At 35.2% G+C, this 21,427-nt stretch overlaps 1 protein-coding gene across 1 annotated transcript in view; it reads left to right on the forward strand.

Moving 5' to 3' along the window:
• Positions 1-793: 793 nt before the first annotated feature.
• The window catches only part of smad2 (SMAD family member 2), a 40,482-nt gene continuing 19,848 nt past the window's right edge, over positions 794-21,427 (forward strand). The window contains exons 1-3 of the mRNA XM_059357647.1: positions 794-944; positions 7,549-8,051; positions 21,144-21,233. Coding sequence (XP_059213630.1) covers positions 7,795-8,051; positions 21,144-21,233 — 347 coding nt within the window. The 5' untranslated portion in view covers positions 794-944; positions 7,549-7,794. The remainder of the gene's footprint in view (positions 945-7,548; positions 8,052-21,143; positions 21,234-21,427) is intronic.

Consider the following 21,427-nt stretch of genomic DNA (forward strand, 5'->3'; position numbering starts at 1 on the left):
CATACATACATACATACATACATATATCCATATATATATACATACATACATACATACATACATACATACATATATCCATACATACATACATACATACATACATACATACATACATATATACACATATATATACATATATATACATACATACATACATACATATATATATACATATATACATACATACATACATATATATATATATACACATATATACACACACACACACACACACACACACACACACACATATATATATATATACACATATATATACATACACACACACATAGATATATGTATATTTGATTTCTTTTTTGGAGACTTATTGTGTTTTTATTTATTTTTTTGTAAAGCACTTTGTATTACATTTCTATGTATGAAAAGCGCTATATAAATAAAGTTTGATTGATTGATTGATAATAATAAAAATATTAATAATAATAATACTGCTACTAATAATACTAATCATAATTATAATAATAACCAGCGCATTTTCTATTTTTTTCTGTCTTTGAGACTTGTCTTTCTTTGTCCTATTGTTCTATCTAATTGAGCTATTAGATCAGTATTATGCAATTGTAAAAGGACAATCAAGGTACCCACTGATAAACATCACCGACACGTAACAACATATGACGAACACGACCGCCAGCCAATAGAAAACACGCCTGGCAACAGGTTATCGGCTGAACCCCGGGAGCCGGCCAATAGGAAGAGAGAGGAGGCGGGACATGGCGGCGTCGCGTTCCCTGCTCGTGTTTAGCATGAAGCGATACATGTTAGGTTGAGCTTTGAATGAGGGGCCATCATCCCGGCGGCTCGGTCGGTCTGAGCTGGAAAATACACTTTAAAGTCTCTCTGGATGCGTTTAAAATAAAACAAGCAGGCTTTTGTGACAGCTAGCTAAAAGCCCCTTCAACGCCCGTTCATCTCCTCGCGGGGTAAGTGTGTTTTTAGCTACAAAACGTGTTTGATTTGAAGCGACAAAACATGCAACAGACCTGTTTATTTGTCTGTGATACAAAGTAGCGAGATTGCTGCGGATTTTTTCGTACTCTTTTTTTTTTTTTTTGGAGGAGGAGGAGGAGGAGAAAAGAGAGGGAGGGGAAGGGGGGATCAGTCATTTCGAGACAAAAGAAACCTGAATATTTTCACTGTAGCGGCAGATTACAGTAAATGACACCCAGGAGGGGAATAAACTCGCTCTTTGTTGCTTGTTAAAGTCCACATTTGCTGGCTGTTTAGTGTGAAACGCCGCCAGTAGCGTTATTCTTCCAACCGTGTGTGTGTTGTGTGTGTGTGTGTGTGTTGTGTGTTATGTGTGTTTGGTTTCAGAGAAAGAAGTAACCCAAACACACAGTTTCTCACAAGAAAAACGAGACCTTGCAGACAAAATAACGTTTCTTATTTTGCCCACAAGGCCCTGAAAGAAGCCGGAGTCGGCATTTCCACTAGACGAGGAGATACATTGGTTTATTATGGCCACAACATCACATCATGTTGTGCTTTTTGTTCTTTACATTAAGACTTTCTGTCCAAGACAAGGTTTGTCCTCGGGACACCCCACCAACAAAGGTTTTTTTTTTTTGTTGTTTTGGGAGTTTTGTCCTCCTTTGTGTATCAATATTGTGCAAAAATATATACCAACACTCTTGCATTTAAGTGTTTTAATTAAACCTTTAATGCACAACATATAAACATCTACTTCTTTTTTTATATTACAACAGATCATTATAGCCGTTTTTCCTTTCATATTTTATGAAGGAAAATAGTTTTCGTATCATTACATCAAGTTTACACACATGGGTCAAAAATTACCTTGTGCATTAGAAGCATAGTTCTATGTTTGTCTTATTTTTAAAGTTTAATTTTAAAAGAGCTGTTAGAACCACCAGATTATATTCACATAAAAAATCACATATCACATATTTTAACATTTGAGACTTATTAGAGCCACCAAATAATAATTTCAATTGGAAAAACACCAATTTTGTCCCCGGGACACCCCACCAACAAAGGTTTTTTTTTTGTTGTTTTGCGAGTTTTGTCCTCCTTTGTGTATCAATATTGTGCAAAATTATATACCAACGCTCTTGCATTTAAGTGTTTTAATTAACCCTTTAATGCACAACATATAAATACCTTGTAATGCACCACATGGGTCATAAATGACCCATGTGGTGCATTAGAAGTGTAGTGATACAGAAAGTGATGCACTAAATTAACAACTATATTTGTCTTATTTTGAAGGTTTAACTTTAAAAGAGTTGTTAGAACCACCAGATTACATTGGAAAATCACGTATTTATTTTTATTTAATTTCCGTATACATACATTATGGCCACAACATCACATTTTGTGCTTTTTGTTCTTTACATTAAGACTTTCTGTCCAAGACAAGGTTTGTCCTCGGGACACCCCACCAACAAAGGGTTTTTTTGTTGTTTTGGGAGTTTTGTCCTCCTTTGTGTATCAATATTGTGCAAAATTATATACTAACACTCTTGCATTTAAGTGTTTTAATTAACCCGTTAATGCACAACATATAAATACCTTGTATTGCACAACATGGGTCAAAAATGACCCTGTGCATTAGAAGTGCAGTGATACAAAAAGTGATGCACTAAATTAACAATTTGAGTATATGTGTAACTATGTTTGTCTTATTTTTAAGGTTTAACTTTAAAAGAGTTATTAGAACCACCAGATTACATCACATATTTTAATATTTGAGACTTATTAGAGCCACCAAATAATAATTTCGTATACATACATTATGGCCACAACATCACGTTTTGTGCTTTTTGTTCTTTACATTAAGACTTTCTGTCCAAGACAAGGTTTGTCCCCGGGACACACCGTTTAACATCAACAAAGGTTTTGTTGTTTGAGGAGTTTTGTCCTCCTTTGTGTATCAATATTGTGCAAAAATGTATAAAAACACTCTTGCATTTAAGTGTTTTAATTAACCCTTTGATGCACAACATATAAACACCTTCTAATGCACAACAATTTGAGTATATGTGTTCCCAAACTAACCCAACCTTAAAAATAAGACTAACATAGTTCTATGTTGTTGTTTTTTTAAAGGTTTAACTTTAAAAGAGTTGTTAGAACCACCAGATTACATTAGAAAATCACATATTTTAACATTTGAGACTTATTAGAGCCACCAAATAATAATTTCCATTGGAAAAACACCAATTTCTTCATTTTTTTCCCTCCAGTATCGTCCCATATTGGCTTGAAAATGAACTATGGGACATCGGCCAACACGCCGATATAATAAACAGATTAAATGATGGGGTGACATCACCTCTCTGTTGCACCTTATTTGTAGCTCATAGAAACCTATTTATTTATGTTCTGATTAGGGACTGAAGCTGCTGATATTTTTTGTGATTTTTTTGTTTGTTTGCACAGTGCAGATTGAGTCGTCACATATTGGGCTCCTGTTTTAAGTTAAATTTGAATTTAAGCAGCAGTCTGTAAGGTACATGTAGTTTTATTCAGTTTGGGTTTAATTGCTGTACAGTTGCACTTTTCACATATGTGTATATATGTTTACTTGTTATGTCAATTGGGGGATTGGCCAAATTTGCCCTGATTGTGGATATTAGTTGTGTGGGAAAAAAATATCTGTATCGGCTAAATAAGTTGTAAAAAATCGGCATATCGGATATCGGCATTTAGGTGTAGTATTTAAAAAAATAAAATAAATCATAAATGTGTTCTATGTGTCCACTTGTTCTGTGGTATATCCCCCATAATTTTCCTTCAAGGATAAATAGGTTTGGGTTGTTATGGGTTAATGGAAAAGATGGTTTTAAAAAAAAATTAAGAATGTATTTGATGTCAACACCTTAATTATATCATAATTTTGAGTGTGGTAGGGCTGTGATACACCAATTAATCGGCACCGATTTCGTTAATTTTGCATCGATCGGCCGATTCTTTCACGTCAAACCGATCTTGTCTAGCGATCTTATCTACCTCTGCAAAGGTCTGAAATTGCGTCTTCGATAATAACCCCCCACCGGCGAAGCAGTGCTCCCAACTTTATTGCTAAATTTAGCAACTTTTCAGACCCCCTCAGCAACTATTTTTCAAGAAAGCAACTGGAGACAAATCCAGCGACTCCTTCTTACTCTTCTTAACGAAGAGCCGCCGTTAGCGGCAGTTAGTTACAGTTAGCTCTGTAACAGTACAGTGTGATTGTGCTAACAGGCTAACAGTTAGCTCTGTAGCAGTACAGTGTGTATGTGCTAACAGGCTAACAGTTAGCTCTGTAGCAGTACAGTGTGATTGTGCTAACAGGCTAACAGTTAGCTCTGTAGCAGTACAGTGTGTATGTGCTAACAGGCTAACAGTTAGCTCTGTAGCAGTACAGTGTGTATGTGCTAACAGGCTAACAGTTAGCTCTGTAGCAGTACAGTGTGTATGTGCTAACAGGCTAACAGCTAGCTCTGTAGCAGTACAGTGTGTATGTGCTAACAGGCTAACAGTTAACTCTGTAGCAGTACAGTGTGTTTGTGCTAACAGGCTAACAGTTAACTCTGTAGCAGTACAGTGTGTTTGTGCTAACAGGCTAACAGTTAGCTCTGTAGCAGTACAGTGTGTATGTGTTAACAGGCTAACAGTTAGCTCTGTAGCAGTACAGTGTGTATGTGCTAACAGGCTAACAGTTAGCTCTGTAGCAGTACAGTGTGTCTGTGCTAACAGGCAAACAGTTAGCTCTGTAGCAGTACAGTGTGTATGTGCTGCTGCTGCAGGAGGTGTTCACTTAGCGATCTCTGTTTGTTTACAACAAGCACCGGACACTCTGTGCACAGTTAGTGATGCTGTTAATTCACAATCACTATGTTCATGAACAGCAGAGACGCTGTGCATAATTAGCCATGCTGCTTTATTAGACTTATTAGAGCCACCAAATAATAATTTCCATTAGAAAAACACAAATTTAACAAAATAGAATAGTTAATATTTGTAATAATGCACAACATGGGTCAAAAATGAACTTGTGCATTCGAAGCGCAGTGATTAAAAAAAGGGTTTTTATTCAAAAAGTAAGAAATGAAAACAAAAAATTAGGATGTATGATGATCAAAATCAAGTTATTTGAGGAAAACCTGCAATACTGAATGATGGAATTAATTTATTGCAAAGATATAGAAGATAAAAACTCCATGTTGTGCATCAAAGGGTTAAATAAACAAATAAACTAATAATAACCCCAATCAAGGTGACAAACCTTAGAGCATGTTCTGTTTTCTCAGCCGTCTCTTATTTTGCCATCAAAGCTTCTGGTTCTAATAGATAACATGCTTGAATGTTTAGACAATATCAAGCAACTGCAGCTACTGAGATTGTAGTTAATTATTTTCAGGAATGGACTGACTTGTTCTAAAAAAGCTCTTCCTACTCCTGCACTAATAATAAGCAGTCCAAGGGTTAAGCCAGTGAAATTAATTCCTAGAAGGAGCTCGGCCTTTCAGAGTAACATGTTAAAGGCATTTATCCCTTCCTCCCTGGCAGCTAACTTGATAAATCTGCATCTCTGAGTGCTTCTGTCTGCATTTATTTAAGTCTAATTGATTAATTATCTGCTGAACTTCTCCTCACACAACAACTTGTCCATGCAGCGTTGGGTCCAGGGGAAAAGATGTGTTTTTAAATGTGATTTAACAATTCAATTAGAGTATTCTCTGCAGGGTTGACTCTGTCTGAGCATGTGTGTTTCCGCCTCATTAGGCTGGAAAATGGATCTTAGCAAAAACTGAGAGCTATATTATCAGATAATGTTACAAATGCAAGTCAGAGCTCATGTCAACGCCCAGAACTAACAGTTTACTATGTTGCGGCCGTTGAATTCTGCCTTTTAGTAACAGCTGTTTACAGAAACGCTTTATGAATTTCAGTTCAGTGAGTTGCTCACCTGCTCCAGAGACAAAGACGCTGCTCAGCTTCACCCTCTGGAGTCTCCAAAAGCGCCAAAGCATGGCTTCTTCATCATATTCAGACGTAAAAACAAAGCAGACCAAAAAAAGACACAAAATGACCAAAAAAGACAAAATGAGAAGACAGAATAACCAAATAAACCCCACAGAAGACACAAAATGACCAAAAAAAGACACAAAATAACTAAAAAAGTCACAACAACAGACATAAAATTACAAAAAAAACCCACAAAAAAGACACAAAATGACCAAAAAAAGACACAAAATGACTAAAAAAAGACACAAAATGACCAAAAAAGACAAAATGAGAAGACAGAATAACCAAAAAACTCCACAGAAGACACAAAATGACACAAAATTACCAAAAAAAGACACAAAATAACAAAAAAAGACACAAAATGACAAAAAAGACACAAAATAACTAAAAAAGACACAAAAACAGAGACAAAATAACTAAAAAAGACACAACAACAGACACAAAATTACCAAAAACCCCACAAAAAAGACACAAAATTACCAAAAAAAGGACACAAAATAACAAAAAAGATGTTTTGGATAAAATCCTCGTAATTCATGCTAGCAAGGTTTGATACAGTAAGCTAGTTCTGCTCAAATGAATCTTCTTGTATTTCACAGGAGGTAACAGTGGATTTTTTTTTGTAATTTTGTGTCTTTTTAAAATAATTTTGTGTCTTTTTCGGTAATTCTGTTTCTTTTTTTGGTAATTTTGTGTCTCTTAAATACTTTTGTGTCTTTTAAAAAAAATAATTTTGTGTCTTTTTTAGTAATTTTGTGTCCGTTTTTTGTACTTTTGTGTCTTTTTCTACTGAACATGAAACAGAATCAGTTGATGCTTCCAGACTGTGTGCAGGGTGTGTGTTAGTACGGTGGTGTGTGGTGGGGGAGTTAGCAGCAGGGGGCTCTGACAGATTCTGCTCTGGGTAACAAAACTCTTCATGTGTCTGGATGTGTGGCTATAATTGGTGTCATCATTTCAGAAGAACATGTTGTACAGTGAGATGTTTCATCTTCTTATCTTGCTGTTTGCTTTAACCCATTTAGGCCTAAAACGCCTGGAAAAAATGCCTGTAAAACCTCTGGGCGATTTTAAAATAACCCCCTAAAACCTGAAGTTTTTCTGGAAATTCAACGCTCCCTACTAAATAATAGATTTTTCAGCCTCTGTAGCAGATAGAAATGTGCCATTTTTGTGTCTTTTTTGTCTTTTTTTAGGTCTTTTTGTGTCTTTTTTTGGTCATTTTGTGTCTTTTTGTGTCTTTTTTTGGTCATTTTGTCTTTTTTTGGTCATTTTGTGTCTTTTTGTGTCTTTTTTTGGTCATTTTGTGTCTTTTTGTGTTGTTTGGTAATGATTTCAAAGTTCTGGAAAAGTCCCATGTTGCATTGCGACACTCCCACATGTATTCTGATGCATTTCATTGGCCAAGAGACAGAAAATAGGTGGAAAAAACTACAAATACTACAAAACGACGTATCCGCTTTCCCGGCTTTAATTGTTGAAATGCGATAATGCTTTCCCGCCTTAAATGGTTTAACAAGTGTTCTTGTGTCCTTTTCTCTTGTGTCTTAGGTTCCTTGGGTGCATCCTCTCTGCTCCCTATGTTTGGTGCTTCCCAGCTGCCTTAGCTCTTACTAGACATTCATTAAAAACACACATACATACACTTATAACACAGTTTAAAAAGAATCTCCAGCATTCAGAAGAATCCAGCCCACCACCTGCACCGCCCTCCTCCCCCTCTCCCTTTTTTCTCCTTAAGGGCATAAAAAAAACACACTTTAGGACACACGGACACACTTCCAAACACAAGGCACCATGTCCTCCATCCTTCCCTTCACTCCCCCGGTAGTGAAGCGCCTCTTAGGATGGAAGAAGACTCCAGCAGGGAGCGGAGGAGCAGGAGGAGGCATCGGAGGTGTGGGGGAGCAGAACGGAGGAGGGCAGGAGGAGAAGTGGTGTGAGAAAGCGGTGAAGAGCCTGGTGAAGAAGCTGAAGAAGACGGGACAGCTGGATGAGCTGGAGAAAGCCATCAGCACGCAGAACAGCAACACAAAGTGTGTCACCATCCCCAGGTGAGACTCACTTCCTGTGTTTTTAGTTTTTTTAACTCTTATCTTGTTCACGATAACACACAAACACACACAAACACACACAGCGTCACTGTCGGAGGGAACAGTGAGAAGATGTGCCAAGATATTTATGTGAAACACACTGTCTCACCCACACACACACATGCTGCTGGACATAGTACTCACACAAACAAATGTGTTCACAGTGCAAGAAAGGGCTGTCTAAAAATAAGATAAAAACAGTAAATCTGAGGGAAATGATCTAAATTAAAAAAAGTAAATCTGAGGGAAATTATCTAAAATAAAAATACTAAATCTGAGGGAAATTAAGATAAAAACACACTGAATCTGAGGGAAATTAAGATAAAAACACACTAAATCTGAGGGAAATTATCTAAAATAAAAACAGTAAATCTGAGGGAAATTAAGATAAAAACACTAAATCTGAGGGAAATTAAGATAAAAACACACTAAATCTGAGGGAAATTATCTAAAATAAAAACAGTAAATCTGAGGGAAATGATCTTGCTGCATGGACAGGTAATTTCACTTGACAAGATTTCTTAAATTAAGATTATTAAATCTAGAAATAAGCATGTTGAACACTTAAAATAAGAAATTAACTCTTAAAACAAGACAAATTAAAGCTGCCAGCAGTGATGAACTGGCCCGAGCAGATTGCACTGACAATTATTTGTCTTTTTTTGGTGTTTTTTTTGTCTTTTTATGTCTGTTTTCTTTCTTTTTTTGGCCATTTTGTGTCTTTTTACATCTTTTTGGTCACAAAATGACCAAAAAATGTACAAAAGTGGTCAAATTAAAGCTGCATCTCTATCTTACCAAGATAAAAAAAAAAGATTTTAAAGTGTTAGATAATTTGAGTTAATTTCTTATTTTAAGTTCAAGTTACTTTATTTGTACCCAGAGGTCGATTTTGTTTGCAGTAAATAGTCCTCATACACACACACACACACACACACACACACACACACAAAAGAGGCACACATCAAACATCATTCAACTTAAGACAGTGAGTTAAGAAATGGCAAATAAAATAAAAATTCAATTAAATTAAAAATGAAAAGTTCTTACAGGTCCAGACTATACTTAGATATTGATGTGAACTAAAATACGAATAGCAAAAAAAGAAGACAGAAAAATAAAAACAAAATAAAACGGCAAAATAAAATAAAACTTAAGCATTCAACATGCTTATTTCTAGATTTAACAATCTTAATGTAATAAATCTTGTCAAGGTAAATTATCCGTCCATGCAGCAAGATCATTTCCCTCAGATTTAGTGTTTTTATCTTGTTTTTAGACACCTTTTTTGCAGTGCAAGTAAGACAAACTGATTAACTTCTTCTGGCCCCTTTGTTGTTTGATAAATGTCTGAAATCGTCTACTGATTTTCAAAACAAACTGATAAAAATACATTATTTCCGCACGCTTTAAGTTTGTGCTTATGTTCTCATAAACACATATCCGCAGTCCTAATGCACCCTGGTGTACCACAAAACCACTAAAATAGATCAGCAGGGCGATATGTGCCAGCACACATGAAAGTAAGGAGGGTGACAGGCGACCACATGCTTGCAGAAAGAAAAGTCTGTGTTGTGCAACAAGCAGGTCCACTTCCTCATGTTGTTGTGCCAGAGGTTACCAGGGCAGAAGAAGTGAAACCTGATTGGAGGAAACAGATGTCGAATATGTTGCCAACTGAACTTAGTTTGAAGTTGTTAACTATATGGATTAAATGTATTTTAGTGGGGCGGCATGGCTAACTTATTGTTCATTTTGTGATAAAAGCACCAAATTTAGTACATATGTAGCTTATTATATTTGGAGAAAGACTGGATATTGGGCCATCGCATATTCACATTCTGATGACCATGGGTCTCCCTCGCCGAAACGCCCCTAATTTGTATGTGAGCCGCCCCTAGCGGCCGTTTGACCGGCCGTTTTTCGTCCCTGTCGAAGAGCAGGGCCATTTTTCTCCCCTGAAAAAAGCCTGGTTGCTGATTGGATAGAACGCTAAGCAGGATGTGACGTAGTACTCGACGCCCCAGCAACTGTTGCATAATTGCTTAGCAACAGTTTCGACCGTGACGTCACAAACGCGACGGATTAAACACGGGAGACGCAACTGTGGCCGCCGTCGCTAACTGTGCACAACGTCAGCAGCTGATCATAAACAAACCAGCATGGCTAATTATGCACAGCGTCTCCGCTGATCATAAACATAGTGATTGTGAATTAACCGGCATCACTAAATGTGCACAGAGTGTCTGGTGCTTGTTGTAAACAAACAGAGATCGCTAAGTGAACACCTCCTGCAGCAGCAGCACATACACACTGTACTGCTACAGAGCTAACTGCTAGCCTGTTAGCACATACACACTGTACTGTTACAGAGCTAACTGTTAGCCTGTTAGCACATACACTCTGTACTGCTACAGAGCTAACTGTTAGCCTGTTAGCACATACACACTGTACTGCTACAGAGCTAACTGTTAGCCTGTTAGCACATACACACTGTACTGCTACAGAGCTAACTGTTAGCCTTTTAGCAATTTGCAGACTGGACGTAAAGGGGTAAACATCCCCTCCAGCTCTGCAGCTGGGAGAGACTGCTGCAGGAGGACTGTGCCGCTTCCACTCGTTTTTACTCTTCTTAACGAGCCCCGGAGTCTCCAATAACACCAGAAAAAAGTCGCTGGATTTGTCTCCGGTCGCTTTCATGAAAAATAGTCGCTAAGGGGGTCTGAAAAGTCGCTAAATATAGCAACAAAGTCGCCGGCTTTTACAAATGGCGTGTGTTGTTATCGGGAAGAGTACGATGTCACTATCTATCCAATCAGTAACCAGGCTTTTTTCAGGGGAGAAAAAAAGGTATATATGTATATAAATATATATATATATATATATTTAATATATATATATATATATTTAATATATATATATATATTTAATATATATATATATATATATATTTAATATATATAAATATATATAGCATGTATTTTCCCTGTGCTTTGATGTACACATTACCCCCCTCAGTCGCACAGAATTCCACTTCTTGTTCCTAGTGCACAACCTTTTCAACCTTCATAATAAAGGCTATAAAGCAGTCTGAGCCCTGAGACAACGCTGCAGAGAGAAGAGTAATGACACGAGGTATTAATGCATCAAACACTGCACAGCTGTGAAGAAATCATTTCATGTGAAGAGTGTCTTGTTATCACCCCGGAGTCTTTGTGAAGGCTGTCAAGAAGAAGCAAAGCCACAGTGAAAACAAAGCACTTTTTATCCATTATAGTGGTACATCTTTGAAAAAGTAGAACATCTTGAACTTTTATCTTAACATTTTTCAAGGGGAAAAAAAAAAGTCATTTGATAGACTTGAAAGTAATCTTTGTTTGTATAAATGTGCTTTTCTTGCTGAAAGAAACTCTGTGCACCCAGACCTGTCAATGCTGCAGACACTTAAGCCTGAATGGTTACAGGTCATGTGTATTTCAGTATAGATTTCTCCTGTGTCGCATGCATGACAAAGTACACGAGCCGAGTCACCAGACCAGGTGAAACCTTATCATGACAAAGGTGGCAAAGTCAAGGGGAGCCCCATGAGGAGCATGTGATTAACGTCAATCAATCCCCAGAGGAGATAACGAGGCCGCTCCGTGAACATTTTATGAGCTTCCCTTCTCAAATTTTCTTTGTAATCTACCCTCTCTTCTTCTTCTTCCCTCCTCTTTTAGTTTCCTTTGATTATACACTGCAAAAAAAAAGAAAAGTTGGATGAACTCAAAATTTTAAGGCAACAAACTTCGATAAAATTTTAAGTTGGACAATTAAACTAAATATTTTAAGTTTTGTTTTTGAGTTTGCTCAACTCTGAATTTCTCTGGCACGATTGTAACGCCGCTATGAAATGTCAGCTAATGTTGTGACCACAATTTTGAGTTAGCATTGATACGCTAATGGCTACTCTTGTAGCTGTAACAAGCAGCGCCGCTAGCGTCAGTTAGCCGCTAGCATCAGTTAGCCACTAGCATCAGTTAGCCCATAGCATCATTTGCGTCAGTTAGCCGCTAGCGTCAGTCAGCCGCTAGCGTCAGTCAGCCGCTAGCATCAGTTAGCTGCTAGCTTTCGCTAATGACCGAATTTCACAACAAAGAAATAAGAGTTATCAGAACTATTGTCCCTTGTTGTGAACCCCAACTTAAAGATATAAGTAACAACAACTCACCAACTTGTTTTTTGAGCAGACAACTGGCTTCCTTTGTTGTGCTAACTTACATTATTGCCCTAAATGTCAATAATTTCCAAGTTTTACCAAATTAAATCACAAGTTGGCTTTTTTGCAGTGTAAAGTCTCAATAATAGAATTTGTCCCTGCAGAGAAAAAAGACACAAAATGATAAAAAAAGACACAAAATGACACAAAATGACTACTAAAACACACAGAATGACTAAAAAGAGAAACAAAATGACCAAAAGGACACAAAATGACTAAAAAAAGACACACATATATATATAATAGCAGAATAAAAAATTGATTCAAAAGCGGACAAAATAGGCCGAGACTCCAAAAGGTTAATCACCAAACTGAAAGGAACAAACGTGGGAAATGTAAACCATCTTCCTGTATATTTAAATGTGACCTAGATAAATGTGGCACGAATTTCATTGGCAATCAAATCCTGTATTTGCATTTACACCATGTTGTATTGACATGTGTTTGCCTATGCTTTGTGAAACAAGTGATAGGTTGGAGATAAAACAACCATGGCAGGCGGTGGCAATAATGTCCTGCGTGTGTTGACTTTTCCTTTAACATTTAAGGTTTTTCGTCTACGACTCCGGTAATATCAGATTGTGATGTTCCTGGTTCCTGCGTAGTTTCTCAGCAATGCACTCAGAACAGATTGCTGGCAGAGGTCTAAGGGAGATCTAATCACAGTGAAGTCTTAATGGACGCTGTGTGGATCATGGACATGCTACTTTATATATAATGTCTTGATATTAAAGTTATTAAAGAATTGAACCAGTGTAAGTATCAGTGCTGGCTCAGGTTAGTGCAGTTCAGTGGAGAAAAGGAAGAAGTTGCATTAGAGCAGGAGTCTTAAACTCAAATTACCTGGGGCAAAATGACCAAAAAAAGACACGGAATTGTTAAAAAAAGACACAAAATTACTGGAAAAAACACTAAATTACTTACAAAAGATACAAAATGACAAAAAATACACAAAATTATTACTAAATGACCCAAAAAGACATTAAATGACCAGAAAAAGACACAAAATGACAAAAAAAAAATGAAATTACTTAAAATAAAGAAACAAAATGACCAAAAAACCCCACACAGAATTACTAAAAAAAGACAGAAAATGACCAAAAAATTAAATTATAAAAACAAAATTATTTAAAAAGTCACAAGATTATGAAAAAGACACAAACTTATAAAAAAACCCCACAAATTTCCAAAAAAAACACAAAAAAGACACAAAATGACCGAAAAAACGAAATTACATTAAAAAGTCACAAAATGACAAAAAATACACAAAATCATTACAAAATGACCCAAAAAGACACAAAAAAGACACTGAATTACCAAAAAAGACACAATTATTTTTTTTAAAAAAGACACAATTATTAAAAAGAGACACAAAATTACCGCAACAAAGTAATTAAAGGGACCTTCCACACACAACATGGTAAAGTGCCATTCATATAAAACTCACATTAAACTTTCATATCAAGGTGGGGGCCACAAAATATCATCACGAGGGCCACAATTGGCCCGCGGGCCGTGAGTTTGAGACCCATGCTTTAGAGCATGTGAGGCTGAAGTGTCAGATGTCAGGCTGCTGTATTTCTTCACCCTGAGGAATGTCGGATAGATAGATAGAAGCTTCTGAAGTGGTTCTGATAAGGAGATGCTGCTTCTTGTAAGACATTTACTTCAATACTGCTGCTGTCATCTGCCTTCACTGCAGAAAAGGTGTTTAGTCTAAAAACCAGATAAAACAGTACATCTGAGGGAAATGATCTTGTTGCATAGACAGATAATTTACCTTGACAAGATTTCTTAAATTCAGATTATTAAATCTAGAAATAAGCATGTTGAACGCTTAAAATAAGAAATTAACTCTTAAAACCAGATAAATTAAAGCTGCCAGCAGTGATGAACTGGCCCGAGCAGAGTGACCTGATGATTATTTGTTTCTTACCAAGATAAAAAAAACCTTTAGATTTAGAAGTGTAGAAGAATTTATCTTGTTTTAAGAGTTCATTTCTTATTTTAAGCGTTCAACATGCTTATTTCTGGATTTAACAATCGTAATTTAACCCTCAAGTCTCCAAAAGCATCAAATCATGACTTCTTCGTTAATATATATATATTTATTTATTTTTTTTTCTTATATGTTATATTCACAACCTTTAACCATTTAAAATTCTTTATTGAGCATGTTAGTTTTTTGAAAATTAAAGAGACCAAAATAAGACACAAAAAGACACAAAATGACTTTAAAAAAGACACAAAATGACCAAAAAAATACACAAAAAGACAAAAAATGACTTTAAAAAAGACACAAAATGACTAAAAAAGACACAAAATAACTAAAAAAAGACACAACAGACACAAAATGACCAAAAAGACACAATAAAAACACAAAAAGACGTGAAAATTATTCAAAAATGGACAAAATAGCCCAAGACTCCATAGAGTTAAGAAATCTTATCAAGGTAAATTATCTGTCTATGCAGCAAGATAATTTCCCTCAGATTTAGTGTTTTTATCTTGTTTTTAGACTAAACACCTTTATTGCAGTGTTCATCTTATCCCCACGTCAAAGACCCAGACAAATAACCAAAATAGTCTCACAGAAATCCGTGAAATAGCCACGGATTCGCTTAACTCAAAGAGACTAAACACTTTTTTTGCAGTGTTGAAAGAAGAAAATTAATATTTTATCTCAGGATTACAGGATTTGGACCATTATAACTTATGATTTTTAACTCTGAGTTGTATCACCTACTCAGTTTGTGTTACTTTTTATGTTTGTGTCAAACCATCGGTGAATAAGGCAATTATTGGAACACAAACAGAGACAATAAAGACATGATGAAGTGTTTGGTTTGCGGGGTTTCTTGTAATAACTTCACTTGTGCAGCGAGCGTTCAGAACGTGTGCTCACAACGGGTCAATTACTGGCCTCCACTGTTGCTGCTCGCAGCTCTTTTGAAAACCACTCATCCAAACAACTGCACACCCAATACTTTACTTCCTGGGGTCCTCAACAATACACCTGCCAAGTGTGAAATCGATCAGATGAATGGTTGTCAAGGAAATCGAAGGAAAAAAGACACACAGGCGGATATTCCAGTTAGATGCCACAGGGCAGTTAGTTCTCACATGCACAGTTCAGATCAGACAAACTCAGTTGATACGACTAATTTTGGACAAATAATGAAGCAGACGACAACTAAAACATCTCTCTGTCTGTGCATTTATATATTTTTTTTATATTTTATTGTTACTTTTAATCTAAGTGCTTTGCTATCAGTTTAAAGGTCCATTCTGACCTCCTGAGTGTGTAACAGTCAGCTTCAAGCCAGAAACTCCTTGGAAAGTAACAACTTGATACTTTGGGATTTGTCAGAAAAGACACAAAATTACCCAAAAAAGAATCAAATTGATCACAAAATGATCAAAAAAAGACACAAAATGACCAAAAAAGGAAACAAAATGACCAAAAAAGACACAAAATGACCCAAAAACGAAGAAAAATGATAAAAAAAAATGACCAAAGAAATTACATAAAATTAAGCAAAACATGACTCAAATTTACCACAAAATGACAAAAAATGACTACAAAAAGACACAAATTGACCAAAAAAGAAACAAAATGACCCAAAAAAAGAAACAAAATGACAAAAAAAAATTACATAAAATTAAGCAAAAAAGGACTCAAATTGACCAAAAATGACCACAAAAAGACACAAATTGACCAAAAAAAAAAGACACAAACTGACCAGAAAAGACACAAAATGACCAAAGAATTACATAAAATGAAGCAAAAAGGGACTCAAATTGACCACAAAATGACAAAAATGACCACAAAAACACACAACTTGGCCAAAAACGACACAAAATGACCCAAAAAAAGAAGCAAAATGACACAAAAAGACACTAAATGACCAAAAAAGGAAACAAAATTACCAAAAAAAGACACAAAATAACTAAAAAAATTGCATAAAATTAAGCAAAAAAGACATTAAATGACCAAAAAGACTAAAACACATGAACACATGAACACTTTAACACAGTGGAGACAGAGCTGACTAACAAAATGATTTGGAAATCATCTCGAGACCCCAATTGGTTGAGAATAGCTACTATAGGCCACAATAACTTATTGGTCCAGGAGATTGAGGGATAGTGAGTTTAAAGTGAAATATGGCTGTCCAGAAATGTTTCTTTTTCTGATAATTCTTGTCAGAAGGCGGCTGCTTGGTTGAACCATCTATAACTCTCTCTAATATTGAGGTGATTGTGTCATGCAGCCTGATGTTAGTGTGATGTTGGAGCTGACAGAGAACAGTTACAGCAGATAAAACTCTCCTGGCCTTTGATGCTCAGCTCACTTCCCTTTCAACTCACACAAATAAGGTTGATGAAAGTCAAAGATAAATTATCTCTTCCTTTTTTTTTTGTTAGTGGAGGATTGTGACGAGATAGCAGGGCTTTGTAGATTTCTATTAGAGTGGAGGGAAGCAGGAATGTGACGAAAGAAGAGAGCAACAGCTCAGCTGAGTGTTCAGATAGCAGCCGGCAAGGAAACAGACATGACGAGGACTTCAGGAAGAGAGTGTAAGCTGCAAAAGTTTTTTTTTATCTTGGTAAGAAACAAATAATTATCAGGTCACTCTGCTTGGGCCAGTTCATCGCTGCTTGCAGCTTTAATTTTATTATTTGATTCATTTTGTGACCAAAGAATATGTAAAAAGAGACAAAATGACAAAAAAAAAGACACAAAAGAAGTCACAAAAAGACCAAAAAAAAGGACACAGAATTACAAAAAAAAGACCCCAAATGACCAAAAAAATACACAAAATGACTAAAAAAGACACAATTAACCAAAAAGATACAAAATTATAAAAAAAAGACACAAAATTATTTAAAAAAGACACAAAATTACTAAAAAAAAGTAATTAAAGGGACCTTCCACACACAACACGGTAAAGTGCCATTCATATAAAACTCACATTAAACTTTCATATCAAGGTGGGGGCCACAAAATATCAATTTTGTCGTTTTTTTAAATAATTTTGTGTCTTTTTAAAAACAATTTTTTAGTGATTTTGTTTCTTTTTTTTATAGTAATTTTGTGTCTTTTTTTGGTACTTTTGTGTCTTTTTTGTACTTTTGTGTCTTTTTTTTAAATAATTTTGTGTCTTTTTGGTAATTCTGTGAATTTTTTTGTCATTTTGTGTATTTTTTTGTAATTTTGTGTCTTTTTTTGTCATTTAGTGTCTTTTTTTTAAAGCAATTTAGTCTTTTTTCAGTCATTTTGTGTCTTTTTTTTAGTAATTTTGTGTCATTTTGATACCACCTCCAGCGGCCCCCAGGTCATTTTTTGAGTTTGAGACCCCTGGTTTAAATCAGTTTTTCTCAGTTTCACCCAGTTCAGTCTACATGGGGTTTGTAGTTGTTCTACTTATTGTAATACTCTGAGTAGTAGTACTCTACTTTCAGTCGGCTGCTAAGTGTTGAGTTCTGTCTGTTAACTTACCTTGTTCTGACGGCAGAAAAAGAGCAAAAAGAGTTTTAGAGAAGAAGTTCGCAGCATCCTGGATGTCTGCTGGTGCTTCCTTCAGTCACACACACACTTCAATCTGTTTGCACACATTTGTGTTGTATTTTCCTGTTGTCACATCTTGTTTTATACATTTTATACAGTCTGTTAAAACATCTTTATTTCCTCATGTGCACATCACTGTTGTGTTCACACATCACACTTCTCATTTCTTAGGAATAACTTGCAGAAATGCCAGTCATGTGTATGGCAATCAGGTGTTGCAGAAGCTTATTTAACCTTAAAGGGATAGTTCAGATTTTTTGATCTGGGCTGGTAAGAGGTATTTGTTCATAGTAGGGCTGGGCGATATGGACCAAAAGTCATATCCTGATATATTTAGGCTGAATATCGATATATGATTTATATCCTGATATTTTAGCGCTAATTGAGAGCAAATGTTCAGTCAAAGTTAAAGTCAAATATGACATGTCACAAGTAGTTTTATTGAAACTGTTTATTTAAGTGAACATAAATACTGTCCAACAACCAAGGTTATTATAGTTAACGAAATAACGAAAATTTGAATTGAAAAAACACTTTCGTTAACTGAAATAAAAATAAAAACGAGAGTTTAAAAAAAAACAATCACCAACTGAAACTGTATTTTGTGGTTACAAAATTAACTAAAAGTAACTAAGTACTATAATAATGATTAACTATAGTAAATTATAGTGAAAATGTCCTTCGTTTTCGTCTTTGTCAACTTTTTTTCATGCGTAAACCTTTTTGGTTGATATGAAATCTTTTTCATCTATCTGGTTTTATGACTTAATAAACTTCTTGAGGCTGAGATGGATCAGACAAAGGAAATAAAGGAAACATTTATTGTGACCTTATTGAATCTGGTACCCAACAAATACCCCATTATAAAAAAAACTAAAACTAATAAAAACTAAACTAAAACTAAGCATTTTCCAAAAACTAATAACTAACTAATTAAAACTAGCAAACTCACTCTAAAAACGAATTAAAACTAACTGAATTTGAAAACACAAAAAATAACAACGAAATTAGAACTAAAACTAATGAAAAATCCAAAACTATTATAACCTTGATAACAACAGGAGTACCTTAATTAAAAAAATAAAAATAAAACAAAATAAATATATATATATATATATGTATTTATTTTATTTTTATTTTTATTTTTTTAATTAATTATATATATATATATATATATATATATATATATATATATATATATATATATATAGCCTTTATTTCCATTGTATATAATACCACGGGAAAAAATATCTTAAATGAAAATAGTCTAAGAAATAAAATAGGCCAATCTTTTTCTGAAATAAATATATTTATATGAAAAAAAGAATAACGAACATTTCAAAAGAACTAAATATGACAAACCCTAGTAAGGGCAGCATTTATATATAAAGAAAAAAAAACAAACTATATTGATATATGTTATATGGTCTAATTCCATATCACATTTAAAAACATAGCCCTAGATTTCAGTCATTTCTATCATATTTGGAGAAGCAGGAAGGAGAACAGAAACAGAATCTAAGCATTGTACTGCTTTGAAGTGTTTTTAGCCACATAAAAGAAAAATCAATGTACTTTTAAGTTCACGCTATGTGTTTATGTGTATATTTTACTGTTAAACTGCTGTGGCACGTCCCTGTTTTAAGTTCATGCAGGAGAAACTGAATGTGTTTTCATTCTCTCCTAAATGTCACCAAACTCTTTGACAAAAACAGTAATTTAACTCTCAGAATGCAGGAGATGGTCTACCACTTCCTGCATCGGTTAGTTTGTTTGTGTTATTGTGTGACTTTGTTGTTTTAAGGGTTAGTTTGGATTCACCAAAGTTGCACAATAACACAAACAAACTGTCAAATTGGGGCAGCGGTACACCAGACACTCCAAACTCCAAATATGGGAGCAGGAAGGAGGAATAGGAAGATAAATAAATTCATCTGGTTTTATAAATATGATAAGTGACCATTAAACACACAAAATTACCAAAAAAGACGCAAAATGGCCAAAAAAGAGATAAAATGACCAAAAAAACACATAAAATTACCCAAAATGACACAACAAAGGCAAAGAACCCAACCTAAAATTACCAAAAAAGACAGAAAATGACCCAAACAAAGAGATAATGGCCAAAAAAGAGATAAAATGAGCAAAAAACACACAAAATTACCAAAAAAAGACACAATAATGGCCAAAAAAGAGTTTAAATGACCAAAAAATACACTGAATTACCAAAAAAGACGCAAAATGGCCAAAAAAGAGATAAAATGACCCAAAAAACACATAAAATTACCCAAAATGACACAACAAAGGCAAAAAAACCAACCTAAAATTACCAAAAAAGACAGAAAATGACCCAAACAAAGAGATAATGGCCAAAAAAGAGATAAAATGAGCAAAAAACACACAAAATTACCAAAAAAAGACACAATAATGGCCAAAAAAAGAGTTTAAATGACCAAAAAAAATACAGTGAATTACCAAAAAAGACGCAAAATGGCCAAAAAAGAGATAAAATGACCAAAAAAGGATAAAATGACCAAATAACACATTAAATTACCAAAAAAAGATGCAATAATGGCAAAAAAGAGATAAAATTACAAAAAAAAACATAAAATGACCAAAAAAGACGTGATAATGGCCAAAAAAAAATGACCAAAAAATAGATCAAACTCCCAAAAATGACACAAAGAAGGCAAAAAAACACACAAAATGACCAAAAAAAACCTGTAAAATTCCTGAAGACTTCTCTCTATTTTCTCTCTTTCTATTATTGTGTCCACCTATATGACTCAATACTTGGTTGGAGCTGTTTGACTTGAACTGGAAATGGACTTTTCCATCATATTCTAATGAATTGAGATGCAAATAGAGATTGAGATGTAAATCATCCAGCATGCATCACCTGATTGCACCACATCTCCGTCTCCATGTTGGATTTGTCACATGATCACCTGTCATCAGCTCGTGTCTCTTAAAAAGCACAAGGAGGATCTTTTTATTTCCTCCTCTGTGCCCATAAGAGACTCCACAACTGTACGTATTTGTGATTTCATCCTAATTATTTGGAATGAAACGCCTCATGTTTACCATCTGTCTCATCTTTCTTTTATTTTTTTATCCTTTTTGCACTTGTCCTGTGTGTGTGTGTGTGTACATGTGTGTGTGTGTGTGTACATGTGTGTGTGTGTGTGTGTGTGTGTGTGTGTGTGTGTGTGTGTGTGTGTAGTAACTGCTCAGATCTGTGGGGTCTGGGCTCAGGTCACACGATAGAGCAGTGGGACTCTACAGGCATGTACGGATACCCTGACCACAGCAGGTGAATATACATCTCATCACTCATTCATTTTGATTTTTCATGTGTCTTTCTGTGATCTGCAGCATCACTACACACTGTTTCATGTCTGTTTGTTAACCCATAAGAACCAATGGTGACACGGTTGTAACAAACACTTTAAATCTCCTATAATCTCCCATACTCAGCTTTATTATTCTAGGGCTGGGCCATATGGA

The sequence above is a fragment of the Centropristis striata genome, chromosome 19 (assembly GCF_030273125.1).
Source record: "Centropristis striata isolate RG_2023a ecotype Rhode Island chromosome 19, C.striata_1.0, whole genome shotgun sequence".
Lineage (NCBI taxonomy): Eukaryota > Metazoa > Chordata > Actinopteri > Perciformes > Serranidae > Centropristis > Centropristis striata.